Raw genomic sequence first — 13,662 nt, forward strand, 5'->3', positions numbered from 1 at the left:
ATTTCAAAGACCTAATTTCTTGTTGACCCATCAAATTAAAATAAAAAAAATTGAGCTTTGTTATGACAGTTTTTTTTTTTTTTTTTTTTGTTATTGTTTTTTAAGCTATGTGGCAAGCTTTGGACAGTACAGGCAGTTTGTATTCTAAGTCTTAGATATGGATTTACAGGTATATGGATTTGTCAAGGGATTAAGTTTCCCTTTGTCATGCTCTATTTGCCCTCTCTTCCTCTCTTCTTTCTCTTTCTTGCAATCTCCCAGCCTTCCCAAACCAATCTTGAAAAAGTCTGTAGCGCCTCGGCCCTCTTCCTCTCGCTCCACAGATGAAGACATCCAGGGCTCTAAAGACGCCCTGATTCAGGATCTGGAGAAGAAGCTTCGCTCAAAGGAATCCAGGAGAAAACACAGCCAGGTGTGTACAGTGTGCGTTCCGAAAGTGGCAGAAATCTTTAAACAGACCCGGTCAGAATTATTAGCAACTGACAATTGTAAGCTTAGAATCTGGATAATGCAGTTGAACCAATTATGTATAATCAGAATCATTTAAACAAAATTTATTCAAACTTATTGAAAAAACAAACATGCTTTTGAAAAAATAAAATCACAGATATTTGGCATCCTTCACTAATATGTGTTTGCAGAAGCTTTTAGTAACATCGTGAGACTAAACATTTTTCACAACCATAAATAAGCTCCTTGCCCCTCTTTACAGGCAATATCGACCACTCTTCCATTTCTGTGCATTTCCATTGGCAGATTTCAGCTCTTTTTAAAGGGACTTTTGGCTGGGACTTGTTACTGCCATGTTAAAACAGTCCTTTTCTTGTTCGTCTTTCCTTCGCTCCGATGGATGGATGCTGCAGGTCGCTGTCCTGCTCAGAGACCCACCACTTTATCACTCTAAAACGGCTCAACAATCCTTCGCTTTCGTCTTTTTTTTTAGATATTTAACAGTCTGTACCAGAGTCGGCAAAGCAGCCCCACAGCACAATAAGACCTCCATCGTGTTTTACTGTGGGTAAAGAAACTGATGCACTCCATAACTACAGAGGCCCACTTTGGTTTTCTCTTCCCATAGAAACTCTGAGAGCCTCTCCCTCCTTCCAACAGTTGGATCCTTCACACTTTGGGGTTCAGTGTGCCGGCAAGCTGAAACTTCACCGGAGGCTCTGTAGCTTTGTTTGGTGTTTTTTTTTTTCTTCACATTTTTAAAAAATTCCACAATCCACACCAACATTTGAAGACTTCTCTCATTAAGTTTCCTCTTAATGTCACTTAATGCAGTTTTCTGACAGTAAAACTGCTTGATGACACAATAAACCATTGTAACTGAGATTTGAAGATCTTTGGCATTTGAATTGAAGCTTTGGACCCATTTCTGATGTTCTCACAGTTCCCAAGTAATAACAAGTCAGGTTTTCGAATCATTCTGATCAGAACTGTTTAACACCCCCTTCTTGCATACCTGCCCTACACTTACCCTTCTTTTAAATGTAGTCATTTCTATGTGTGTGTTTGTGTGTGTCTGTGTGTGTGTGTGTGTGTGTGTGTGTGTGTGTGTGTGTGTGTGTGTGTGTAAGGACAATTGAACAACAAAGCTTCTTTTTGGCAGAAACTATCCTATGAGGAGCGAATGGCTCGCAGGCTTTTGGGTCCAGACAACGCAACTTACATGTTTGACCAAGACAATCTTTCAGACTCACAACTTGAGCAGGTACAATAACATTCATTCATCTTTTGTAAAATAAAAATAAAAATAAATAACACCCATTCTTACTGATGTGTGTTATAATGCTGACATTTATGTTGGCTCTGGTCCAAAACCCATTAGTTTCCATGTTGTTTTTTAGGAACGAGCTCTCATTAATACAGTCATATGGGTTTGAATGGCTACACAGGGAGCCGCTTTCCCTCTCAGGGCCTCCTGATGCGCTCATGAACCCAAAGTTGAAAAAGGCTGGCAGTATAATCAGCAGCCGCAGTGAGCTGCCACATGCTGCCATTCACTGTATGTGTGTGTGTGTGTGTGTGTGTGTGTGTGTGTGTGTGTGTGTGTGTGTGTTATAGAACTGTTCTGTCAAAAAGCCTCTCGCTCACAGGGCTTTGCACCATCCATTCTCTCAGTCTCTCACATGTACACACAACACCAACACAGGCATCCCCCCCCCCCACCCACACACACACACACACCATCCTCTCAAGCCAACAGGGTTTTTCAGCATCTATTTCCATCCTGCGTATTGAGAATGACTCCCTTTAACTGGTGACAACAGGATTATTGCACACACATGCACACAGTGCGTGGCTTTCTGTCATACTGTTGACCACTATGATGAGTTTATTAAAGCTGAAAGCTGTGATTTCCTTTCTTTACACCCATCTGTCATCTGTTACAGCCAGATTCAGCAGAAGGGAGGCACACGGGCGGACTATGGTGAGTATGATTTACCCTGTTTATCATGGCAGAATTTACTGTTGGTGTTACTGTAAATCAGTCTAGTTGAAAGCTAAACATTCACCACGTTCCATTTCTGTCCATTTAAATACTCCTAACCTAGCTTCGTGCTGCTCTGCGCAGCTTTGAAAATGTGAGAAAACCTTGAACTGGCCTTTATTTGTAGACTCAATCCTATCTAAAGAGAATTTTAAATGACTTAATTTAGTTGTAGCCATGGTAGCGTCAATAATTGGTTTGTGGACTGACATTTGAAGCCTCAAGTTGAGCAATTTGTTGCAATCTCGGCCTCTTGAGGTTAAACATGAGCTGTTAATCTGACTGAGAAGTGCAGAAGCTATGCACTCCATTGATCTACTCTGAGTGAGGCACAGAGTTTCATACCCGAAATAAGACATGAAACAAACTCAAACAAACTCGTGAGAATAATCTTAACTGAGGCCATGTTCTTACTCCATAAACAGCAGTGCCCCCCTGCTGGCTGGTTTAACTGTGCATGCAGGTTTATGGCAAATTCACCTTTAACTTTTTTTGAATCGTCTGTAATTTGTCTACAGTCTGAAACGTGAGGAAAAGTTAACACTAGAATTTAGTCTCTTATTCCAGGTCTACATCATTTCAACAAGATTTAAAACAAAGCTATGTGTTATACATTACCACAGGAACCATTATCTTAAGTTCTGCCCAAGCAAACAATGAGGAGTAACATGATTTTAATGGCATTCAACGTAGAAATGAGTGGATTTTATACTTTGGGAATGAAAAATGTCAGGAAGCTGTTTAATGTATCCTCACAGCCTGACTTTGTGTGGAACTGAACGTTCCTAATTCATCAGGGTTCTTCTACTGGCTGTAAAGAGATGCAGACATCTGAAGTTGTTAACATGCTGTCATTGTACAGAAACAGACGAGGAAAAACTGTTAGTGTGGCTGCATGTGTGTGTGCTCGCTTGTTAACTGTAAAATTCAGTCAAAAGTGTGGCGCATAGAGGTCAGAAATTGATCCGATGTCTCTGCAGGGGGAGGCACCACTCAGGGACAGATGAGAGGAGCGGTGAGGGATCAGCTATCCAGGAGAAATGTTACGCTCCTCGCTTCCTGCAGATCCCCCCAGACCTCACCGTGGAGGAGGGACGCTTCTGTAGGATTGACTTCAAGGTGACTGACACAGAGACACACACACACACCTGCTAAGTTTACTTAAAAACACAGTCGTCATGGGAGGGAAAAATGGCAGCTTCTTTCTTACTGATGCAGGTCGGAGGCCTCCCAACTCCAGACGTCTGCTGGTACCTAGATGGCAAAGCCATTCGTCCAGATGACTATCATAAAATGTTGGTGTGTGAGAAGGGGATGCTCTCGTTCATCATAGAAATAGTCACAGTGCATCATGCTGGTGTGTACGAGTGTGTGGCCAGAAACCGAGCTGGGGAGAGCAGATTCACCATGAGGCTGGATGTGATAGGTAAAACTGTGACCGTCCTTTTAGAAAGGAAGTGTTTGTGGCAAAGATCAGCTGCAAACACTCCTCTTCTTCTTCTTTTTCTTCTTTTTCTTCTTCTTCTTCGCAGCTCAGGAAGCGCTCCGTCCACCCACCTTTGTCCAGAAGATGTCAAACACCCGAGCCCTCGAGGGTGACACTGTTAGGTTAGAATGTAAAGTGGATGCTTCCCCTCCTCCACAGCTTTTCTGGAAGAAAGATAAAGACATGCTGCGCATAGACCCCAACAGAATGAGGTGTGTCAGTTAAAGCTTTAAAGGGATAGTTTGCCTGTTTTGACATGAAGCTGTATGACATCCCATACGAGCAATATCGTTTATGAGTTCCAGCCTCGTTTTGGTGTTGACGAAGGTAGTTGGTTGGGGTTTAAAAAATAAAGCGTTTTGCTTCTCAAAACAATATGCGTTCAAAAGAGTAATACATTATAATCGCTTGGCGCTATTTTCTCTCCTTTTGTATCACTGCGTGCTGCCACCTGCCGACAGCTGCGCCTGTTACGGTGTTTGCTGCTCGGAAGCAGGGGACTGCTCGGTCTGCACTTCGGTCTGCATGGTCTACACAGCACGCAGTTCATGTCAAAAAAGGCGAACTATCCCTTTAATCCTGTTATTCTTTATAGGTATCAAGTCCACCATGAATTGATATTATAATCACAGCAGCCTCTTTAAGGTGTGGTTGCAGAAGCATTTATTATTATTATCTGAAGCTGCAGCAGCACTTTGGCCTGATTGCTTAACTTTAGCATCTCTCACTGTTTTCCAGTCTGTACCAGGACGGCTCAGGTCGGCAGTGTTTGCTGATAGAAAGGATGATGAAGTCCGACGCTGGTTGGTACACACTCTCTGCCATTAATGAAGCTGGCATGTCCACGTGCAACGCCAGGCTGGATGTAGGCAGTAAGTCCGCCCCTTTTTTTATGCAAATATCCTCGATAGAGCCCATCTCCGCTATCTGCTGCATGCGATATGCTGGTGGTTACCATAGAGGCCCAGGCTGTAAAATCCAACGGCAGATGGAGGGTGTTGCATGCTCGCTGCCACAGTGAATCCACCTCTGTCCTCAAGAACACGCCAAACAAATGCTGTGTGATACGCCATCGAGCGGAAACTTGATGAGCATTGGAGGCACTGAGCTGTTCAGCTTGCATAAAGAATCACTCAGAGAGATAACTGTTGAGTCCAGCCACTTGAGAGCTCACTGGATGAAAATACAACACAGTTATTAGGTATCACATAACACGCCATCTGCTCTGTGGAAGCGTCCATGTTGCACACGAGCCCCAACCCTAAACATGTTAGTAAAGCTGAAAGTGAGTTTAGACTAAAAGTTTTACAGACGTAGACGGCTCATATGTCTCATGTAACATCTGTAAATAGTTCAGAAGTCTGAGCTCGGCTCCTGAGACTCTTTGCATTAGGGATATAAGTTGTGGTTCTACACCAACAGAACCAGAAAATCAGATGGTTTGTCATAGATTATATATTGTCAGTATGTTAATGTTTAAGACTTTTCCCATGTGTAGTGACTGAGCTCAGCAGCCATTGATTGTCCCAAAGATAGGTAAAGTTATTTCACCTACAGGATGATAAGCTGTCAGTAGTTTACATACATATACATATTGCAGCTGACATCAACGTCTTTCCAGACTGTTGGATTCTGATGGAACACCAAATCGTTGCCATGACAGTAGTTGGTGCTTTAATTACACCTTTGACCAGTTTCTGTGTAGCAACTGGCACAGAGACATCAGTCAACACTGGTTATTACGTATCTATGTTTTCCAATGTTGGTTAATACTTTCTCCAACATAAGTTCTGTCAGAGTGGTGTGATCCTGTCTGAACATTACTGAAGCATTGTTCCTCTGAGTGTGTGCTGGTTCAGTATCTGCCTCTGAGCCATGGCGTGCTGTCCTGTACTGGGGCGTGTGGGGTTATTTTCAGACACCTGGCATGAGAAGAATGTTTGAGCCTGAGTTTAACCACCAGATTCGTGGCTGCTCCTGGTGGCACCCCAAACGTTTTATCTGCTGCTCAGTTCCAGGCGTGTCCTCCTTTCTGGAAGAGATTCCTAACTGCTGCGGCGCTTTAGACACAATGTTCTACTCAAATAATGCAGAAAACCAAATGTTCACTGTTTGGAATTAGAATTGTACAATTCATCATTGTTTCTGCCCCTTCCAGCTCGCACAACCCCAGCCATGAAAACGGCCCCTCCTGGGTCGAAGACGCTGAAGCTGCTGTCCTCACTGAGCCACGTTCCTACTCTGACAGTGGAGAGCCCCGCCCAGCACACCGCCCAGCACACCGCCCAGCACACCGCCCCGCTGTACGAGAGCGAAGAGCTGTAGTCGGGCATCACACCCCCACCTACCGTCGTCTCACACCTGAAAAGTGGGCCAGAGCCTCCGTTAACTGTACTGTCCGGGCAGAAGAAGTTCTAAACGTGAGCACAGGTTAACAGCGCCGCAGCAGATGAGCACAGACTGAGTAAGCTTCAACATGCCAAACTATGTTTCTTGTACAAGACAGATTAGTTTTTGTTTTTTTTAAAGTAACCACAATGTTTAACTCCATTATTTGACTATTTAAAGTTGTTACTTTTAATGAAACAAGTCCAACATTCAAGACTGCATCAGAGCAACTTTGAGAAAAATGTTTCTACAGTTTAGAGCTCATCATCTGCTGCTGTTTGTTACCCCTGTGCCCGCCCTTCTGTTTCTTGTTTGATGAGCCCGTACGTCTCTGCTGTGCTTTTGTCCGTCCCGTCTGCTCTCGGCTGTATTACAGGCCTGGGCAGCGTCAGCTCCACGGCACTTCTTCTGCGCTTTACACACTTTTTCTCCTTAGACCGTCATTACAACAGACACCTTTATGAACACGGCCGACAAAAACACACACACACGCTGTTTACTGACCTCTACCAGAACTTGGAAACGGTCTCTGTGTGAAAGTCTGTTGTTCAGGCAAGCTGAACCCAACTGAAACTAAGTCTGCAGCTCTCTCCCACACTGCACTTTAATCCTGACAAGTCTGCTTGACTCTCACTCAGCAGCGCTCCCAGTCCACCAGCTTCTGCTGCATTGTTACCATATCTTTGTGTTAGTTTGTTCCGGGAGTACAGCCGCTGCTGCCTCTGATAAAATGTGTCTGCATAGCAGTTTTTATCTGGAAAAACAAGGGCTCAGGTGTTTGCTGCTCGGTCTGCTGTGGTGTAAATTCTGTCTTGGATGTGTTTAAAAGGTTGCTTTCTAATGCAGTAAGTAGAGTATGTGATGAAACTTTTCATTTGGACTGAAGTTGTGTTTTCGGTGTCAGGACTGTCAGTTGCCGAGAGCAGCAACTGGAAGTCTGTTGAATCAAATAGGTGAGTAAAAATAAATCAAAGGAAACTATTTTTGACTAGATGTGCACGCTGGGTCAAACCTGGCGAGTTTACCGTCCGCTACACCTTTTATGATGTGACCCTCGTTATAAAACTGACGTTGGGATGAATTTTCACAGGAATATTTCCACTGCCGAGTTATTTATCTGATCTGAGATTTTAAAGCTGGACAGGCTGTTGCTTGATTTTAACAGGTTTCACCATGAAGTTTGCTAAAAGCACAAACAAAAGTAAAAATTCTATTGAGACTTTAAACAGCAGATAGGAGTGTGTATTCTCCTCATGTACTGTTTGTTGTGTAAGAAATTCTATATATTACAGGATGAATGAGAAATAAAGTCTATGAAACCTTTACTTTGCCTCAGTTAGTTCATTTCTTTCTGTCTCGTCTCCCTCTGGTGGTGGAAAGGAAACATGCAAACACACCTTTTCTTTTTTTCTTCCTTTTTATTAAAAACTATCAAAAACAAAAACAAAAAATCACAAAAGCTGTTTTTGGCGAAAAGAGGACTGCAGATGGTGTCAATAATATAACTGCTCTGTAATAAGCTTTTGTCCTCTGTAGAACACCCTTACAGTTTGTACATTAAAAACACATCAGAAGAAAAGGAATGAGGGAGGGGTAGTTCCCGCTAAGATCAGGTTCAGTCTAGTGGACGAGTTCAGACGTTCGCCAGGAAAAAAAAATCTAAATCTGTCGAGTTAAAAATAGGCGATTTGAAAGTGTCCGGCTCTACATCAGCGCTCCTCTGAGCTGTTGGCAGAGCAGTAATGCTAGCAGCTAAACAATGGCTCCAAAGATACCAGCAAATTGTAGAACTAACATGATTTGAAAGGTTAGCATGGTTCAACCACCATAACTGGCTGATGTGTCACTAATGCATCGTGGCAGGCACTTAGAACAACCTCTCATATTAGAATGTCTCACGAGTTTAAAAAAAAAAAAAAAGTCTTTTTTCGACTGGCGCCTTCACACACGCACACTCGTCCGTCCAACTAGCTGCCCTTAAATCCCAAATCTATCCCAAGTCTACGGGTGTTTCGAGTTCCGCTCATGTGAGGTCAGGTGTTTTGGTTTTATTACCTCGTTACAGTTTATGTTTGCTCTTTCAAAATCCAAAAACATTTAATTAAAAATACAACAAAGGGAGGGGAGGGGTGTCGAAGTGAATAAAAGTTCATGTACAGGAAGGAGACATGATATACCGAATGCTTCAGTGTCCATCATAAAAAGTATTTCTCACGTAAGACTTTTCTTACTGCGGTGAGAAAACAAACTCAATATAAACGAGACTGAGGTGGATGTCAGCGTTAACTGTTTCAGAGTCCGAGTCTTCACAGAAATGTTTCAGGCCTTTGTTCCTCTGTGGGCCACACTCAACTCAAATTTCCACATCGCTCTCTTTGTCGTTGTCGTGGTCCCCGTCGTAGAACTCGTTCGCCGCTTCCGGCCTGTGGAAGTTGAGACAGAAAAACAGGGAAATTCACAAAACAGCCGAACCGTGGCTAAATGTGCTTCTTTTTGGCAACGGCCACATTTGCTGACCTGGTGTAGTTCTCCTCAGCTCCCCTCTCGTCGGGGTCGGGCTCGTCGTTGCGCTCGTAGCTCAGCATGTCGGATGGAACGTCGTGGATCTGGACGCTGGGCGCGTGGTTCAACATTTTCAGGTTTTCAAACACAGTCTGACGGATCTGCTCCAGGTACTGCAGCGACATGTACACAGTGAGGAGGGAGTCTTTATGTTATAAAACTACCCATCGCTAAAAATCCACTTCTACCTGTCTTGAGTTCTGGTTTTCTATCCTGGTACTGACATCGGGATGCAGCGTGAAGTCTGGAGAAAAATACTCGAAATATTCTGAGGAGGAAAAGACAAATAGGATGTAAAGAACGCCAGCAGCCACGATCACAAAGCACCCTCAGAGTTAGAAGGACACTATTGTTGTGCTGCTGTGAGCTTCCAGCAGATGGCGCTACAGACTGAAAACACTCAACGATGGCAGCGTTTTTTCTCCTGAGACTCGCTGATGAAGGAGGCGGTTCTAAAAGACTCATCAAAACACGGCACAAGTTTCTGGTATGTGCAGCTCACCGCTGTAAGGCAGCTCATCGCTGATGGACTCGTTCAATAACAGGGACGTCTCGTAGGTCCTACAACAAACGCACCACAGGTTAATGTCATTTAAAGCGCAACATCTGGAATTCAAACTCCATTTAGGACTTGTTATGCTTTCACTGACCAGCAGCGAGCCACGTTCCTCACTGTGTATCCTCCTCCGCCGAGAACCAACAGAGGAATCTTAAAACTCTTCACAAACTCCACACACTCTCTGAAAGACACACACGGATACGTTTGTGTTGCGCAGACGTGGAATCGGAGCGGGATGCAGCCATCGCTTTATTTGGTCTCACCCGTGTCCTCGTATACTGAGGTTGAAGCAGCCCAGTCGGTCGCAGCCCAGAGAATCTGCTCCACACTGCGAACACACAAACAGTCACCTGCAGTTTCCACACACACACGCAGAGTAAATGACTCATCCCTTCAGATGTCAGCAGCTACATCTGACTGACCTGAAGCACGATGCAGGTCGGCTGGTAGAAATCCACCACCTGCTTAATAACCGGTTGAAACAGCTGCTTGTAGCCTGAAATACACACACACACACACACACACACCTCCATGATGGTTGTGGAACAAACTAACAGTACTGGATGCGATCAGATGTTTGCACTCACTCTGGTCATCGATGCCGTCTCTGAGAGGTACGTTGAGGCAGTAGTACCGGCCGCTCTCCGCTCCCACCTCATACATGTCACCTGCAGGAAACACACACACACACACACACACCTCATCGCTTCGTGTCCACATTTCTGAAACCAAGTTTTAGGAGCCTGTTCGTGTTACCTGTTCCTGGAAAAAAGTAGTTCCCATATTTATGAAAAGACACGGTCATGACTCGGTCTGTCAAGTAAAAGGCTTCCTGGACACCGTCGCCGTGGTGAATGTCTATGTCGATGTACAGAACTCGAGGGTGGTACCTGGAACAAAGAGTGGGAGAGCTGCAGAGAGACACGGTAAAAAATACGGCGGGAGTTACTCAGAGGGGCGTCCTCTTACTTTAGAAGCTCCAGGATACTGATGACGATGTCGTTGACGTAGCAGAACCCAGACGCCTGCAAACACGGAGGAAACATCTCAGTCTTTCACTTATAAAAACGTGAGCCTGGCAGAAAGAGACGTGGAGACTTTGGTCTCACCTCAAATTTTTTGGCATGATGCAAACCTCCGGCCCAGTTGATGGCAATGTCACAGATCTGGGAGAGAAAAAAATGTATGTGTAATGTATAATGTATTTACAACAACAAGGAGTTCTCATCAGCACACCAAAGCTCCAGAGGAAATACTGCGGACGTCTACATTCTCACGTTCCAATCCCTCTGGAACTTCTAGAACATTTCAGAGCTACAGTACATGTCTGAAAACAGTGTGTGTGTGTGTGTGTGTGTGTGTGTGTGTGTGTGTGTTGTTACCTTATGGTTGAGCTGTGTAGCTCCCTGTAAAGACGCTCCTGTGTATCTTGAACAGAATTCAAACAGGCCCGGAAACACAGGACTGAAACAGACAAATGCAGTTTTTAGTTTCTAGCAGCAGTGCTGACTGTCAGGTGGTGGGAAAGCAAAGCCGTGACATTTTTTTCCAGCTTTTGTTTGAAAACGGGGCGACAAACAGCAGCGCTCACCAGTCGTCTCCCACGTTGAAGGTGTTGAGGCTCTTAGTGAAGCCCTGCATGTTGTTGGGGCTGACCTTCTGCAGGAAATCGATGTAGTCCTCAGAGTGGAAGCGGCACATATCGTGCTGGGAGGCTTTGTATGGTTTGAACACCTGATAAGTAACAGAGAAATTGGGGTTTACACTCCTTCAGTCTGTAAGAGCAGTTCAGCGTAGATGCCGTGTGAAAAAGGCTCAACGGGCTCTGAGTCGGTACTGCTCACCATCATTTTCTTGTACAGCCCGTAGTGCAGCACCAGGCTGTGAGTGAGAGACAAACGGTGGGGCTTCATGGGGTGGCCGGCACCTAGCCAAGACAAACAATTTACACATTATATGGTCAGCAGTGTCCTCTGGGAGCAGCTGGGAAGTCCCACATCATGCCCTGAACAGCTCAGCCGCGCCTTTTCGCTCCGTGTCTGTCAGCAAAAAGCTGAGCAGCAGAATGGCTACACCCTCACCTCATCGTTGCCAACTGGCCAACTTTGACTGCACATTTTCTTAAAAGAAAATACTAAAAACGTTTCTAAATGTAGCATCTACACATAGCGACATGCTGGACAAACCCCTCGCTGGTGACTTTATAAGACACCTTTGCGATTGTAAAATCGGTCCCTGCTGGTTAACGTGTGGCTTTCTGATAACAGAAACAGATCAAATGTAGAAAAAAAAAAATATATGATCAGCTTTATCAGGTAAACGGATTTATTTTTATTTTTTTTAATGCAGTATATTAGGAAAGCAACAATGACATAATCAAGCAAGTGGAGCATTTTGGAGTAAAGTGGGAAAAAGAGTAAAATATGACTGGAGATATTAAAAATTGAACTCGGTCTGCCCTAGATACTAAACACTCTGATCCTGGTCTCCAATCACTGTTGGTTCATTAAGCCTGGGGGGGCGTCCAAAAGCTCTGGAGAACTGAAAAAGGAATTTGGCCTAGAAAACAGAGACTTTTTAAGATACCTACCTATCGGCGGCAACTACGAAAAGAAAGTCAGACTCGAAACATCTGAGGAGGGCAACATTGTTACAGACATTTTTACTGACGGATGGAAGCGGAGCTGCAGGGAAATTCTTTCAAAATGAACCAGGGTCTCAAGAAAACAAAGAGGGGGAAATGTGGGTCACATTCTGGCAAAATGGGAGAAAAGAGGTGAACACTGACGGTTCTGAGGACGAGTAGCGTTCGGTGTGGAGAACACCACGTTCATCCGCAAGTTCCGAGAGGTGGAGAAATTCATTTATTTATTATTATTTTTTTTTTTTAACTACACCACACGTTATAGACAAACCAAGAACATCACAGCAACACTGCCGAAGACGTTGGTCCACAAGGATGCAAATCATTCCGATTTTTGGGGATTTAAGTTTAACTTTAAGACAATTTTTCAGATAAGAGCCCCCTAAGAATGTCCCATTTCTATATTTTGGTTTAATAACAGACGTATTGCTAGCTAAATATAAAATAAAATAATAAATAAATAAACACTATTTAAGCATAGACATTGTCACGGAAATCTTACTGTGTGACATGGAATTCCAAGTGAAAGGCACTTCTGTTTTATTACGTTACACAACTCAGTATCAATCCGTTAAGAGTCATTTTAAGAAAACTACTAAACCGTCACTGTACGAGGCTCAAATCAAACATTACTGTAGCGTTGACACAACAAGCCAGACATTAAAGGAGACTATAATTAAATCCACTCTAAAACACGTTGCATATAATATGAATTGTATGTCAATAAAATAAGTACATTGAGGTCTCTCCAGTCACTGCAAATGGCACGAAAGTAAAATTAAATAAGCCACTCTCCTTGGAGCAGTTAGCATGCCGCTAGCTTACGTTAGCACCAGCTCCTATTCTAGGCTTGTTTACCACTATAACCAAACTCACCATAATGAAAGTTGCCCACGTCTGGGTCATAAAAGTAAGATGTTCTGTTGGTCATTCTGAAAGCGATATCTCCCGACTGTCTGCAAAATACTATTCCCTTTCCTGCGGCTCTGCCTGCCGCATTTTTCTTTCAATTAGCAGATTACCGTAAACAACAACGTGCATGCGTCATCACACGGCGACAAAATGGGGCAGGGAAAGGAGGGGGTGTGGATCGCGCATTTCGACGTGATGTGGATGGGGGCCGGGATGTATGGTATACCATAGACATACATTATGTAAATACTGTACTTACATGATTTGCATATACAGTATGTCTAATCGGTACACAGGATTTTAATTGGCTGAAAACACAAAGCATTACTGGAGGTTATTAAAGCCCGCTGAAACATACACAGAGGCTTGCTTTAACTTTAAACGAAATTCAAATGTTTTCTTTGGTAGTCAGCCGTTGGAAAAACAAATGGCTTATATGTGATTGACAGCAACTATTCAGAAAATCTCATGTGCAATCAAGGCTATTAATGTCATTTCTATTTTTGAATTTGTTTTTTTTTGTTGTTTTTTTTCAAAGAATTATCTTCCTTTTCAGATTAATGGCATCGGCTGTTGTCAGGTAGATTACATGTATTTTGCGTGGCAAGTAAAAAAAT

At 43.7% G+C, this 13,662-nt stretch overlaps 2 protein-coding genes across 3 annotated transcripts in view; one reads left to right on the plus strand and one right to left on the minus strand.

The window, feature by feature from the left end:
• Positions 1 to 7,693, plus strand: part of myot (myotilin) — a 36,840-nt gene extending 29,147 nt beyond the window's left edge. Inside the window, exons 11-18 of one of the 2 annotated variants that reach the window (XM_075480872.1) lie at positions 262 to 412; positions 1,613 to 1,714; positions 2,397 to 2,434; positions 3,475 to 3,613; positions 3,713 to 3,920; positions 4,027 to 4,192; positions 4,719 to 4,852; positions 6,139 to 7,693. In XM_075480872.1, coding sequence (XP_075336987.1) covers positions 262 to 412; positions 1,613 to 1,714; positions 2,397 to 2,434; positions 3,475 to 3,613; positions 3,713 to 3,920; positions 4,027 to 4,192; positions 4,719 to 4,852; positions 6,139 to 6,305 — 1,105 coding nt within the window. In that variant the 3' untranslated portion in view covers positions 6,306 to 7,693. The remainder of the gene's footprint in view (positions 1 to 261; positions 413 to 1,612; positions 1,715 to 2,396; positions 2,435 to 3,474; positions 3,614 to 3,712; positions 3,921 to 4,026; positions 4,193 to 4,718; positions 4,853 to 6,138) is intronic. The other variant, XM_075480873.1, reaches the window with a different exon arrangement.
• Positions 7,694 to 7,775: 82 nt separating this feature from the next.
• On the minus strand, positions 7,776 to 13,180 carry hdac3 (histone deacetylase 3). The gene is made up of 15 exons (XM_075480874.1): positions 13,010 to 13,180; positions 11,334 to 11,416; positions 11,081 to 11,223; positions 10,872 to 10,953; positions 10,599 to 10,655; positions 10,459 to 10,514; positions 10,246 to 10,379; positions 10,077 to 10,157; positions 9,912 to 9,985; positions 9,753 to 9,817; positions 9,581 to 9,670; positions 9,433 to 9,491; positions 9,119 to 9,198; positions 8,886 to 9,043; positions 7,776 to 8,791 (listed from the first exon to the last, which is right to left on the minus strand). The coding sequence occupies exons 1-15, from the start codon at positions 13,062 to 13,064 to the stop codon at positions 8,722 to 8,724; spliced, it is 1,287 nt and encodes a 428-aa protein (XP_075336989.1). The 5' UTR covers positions 13,065 to 13,180; the 3' UTR covers positions 7,776 to 8,721.
• Positions 13,181 to 13,662: the final 482 nt, after the last annotated feature.

Source organism: Odontesthes bonariensis, chromosome 13, assembly GCF_027942865.1.
Source record: "Odontesthes bonariensis isolate fOdoBon6 chromosome 13, fOdoBon6.hap1, whole genome shotgun sequence".
Lineage (NCBI taxonomy): Eukaryota > Metazoa > Chordata > Actinopteri > Atheriniformes > Atherinopsidae > Odontesthes > Odontesthes bonariensis.

Bases quoted from the DNA above. Each gene is read 5' to 3' on its own strand.
- hdac3 (XM_075480874.1), bottom strand. From the start codon at position 13,064: ATGACCAACAGAACATCTTACTTTTATGACCCAGACGTGGGCAACTTT. The intron at 9,986-10,076 runs GTGAGTGCAAAC...TGTGTATTTCAG, and splicing joins AGACGGCATCGATGACCAGA to GCTACAAGCAGCTGTTTCAA. The intron at 9,818-9,911 runs GTCAGTCAGATG...GTGTGTTCGCAG, and splicing joins CGACCTGCATCGTGCTTCAG to TGTGGAGCAGATTCTCTGGG.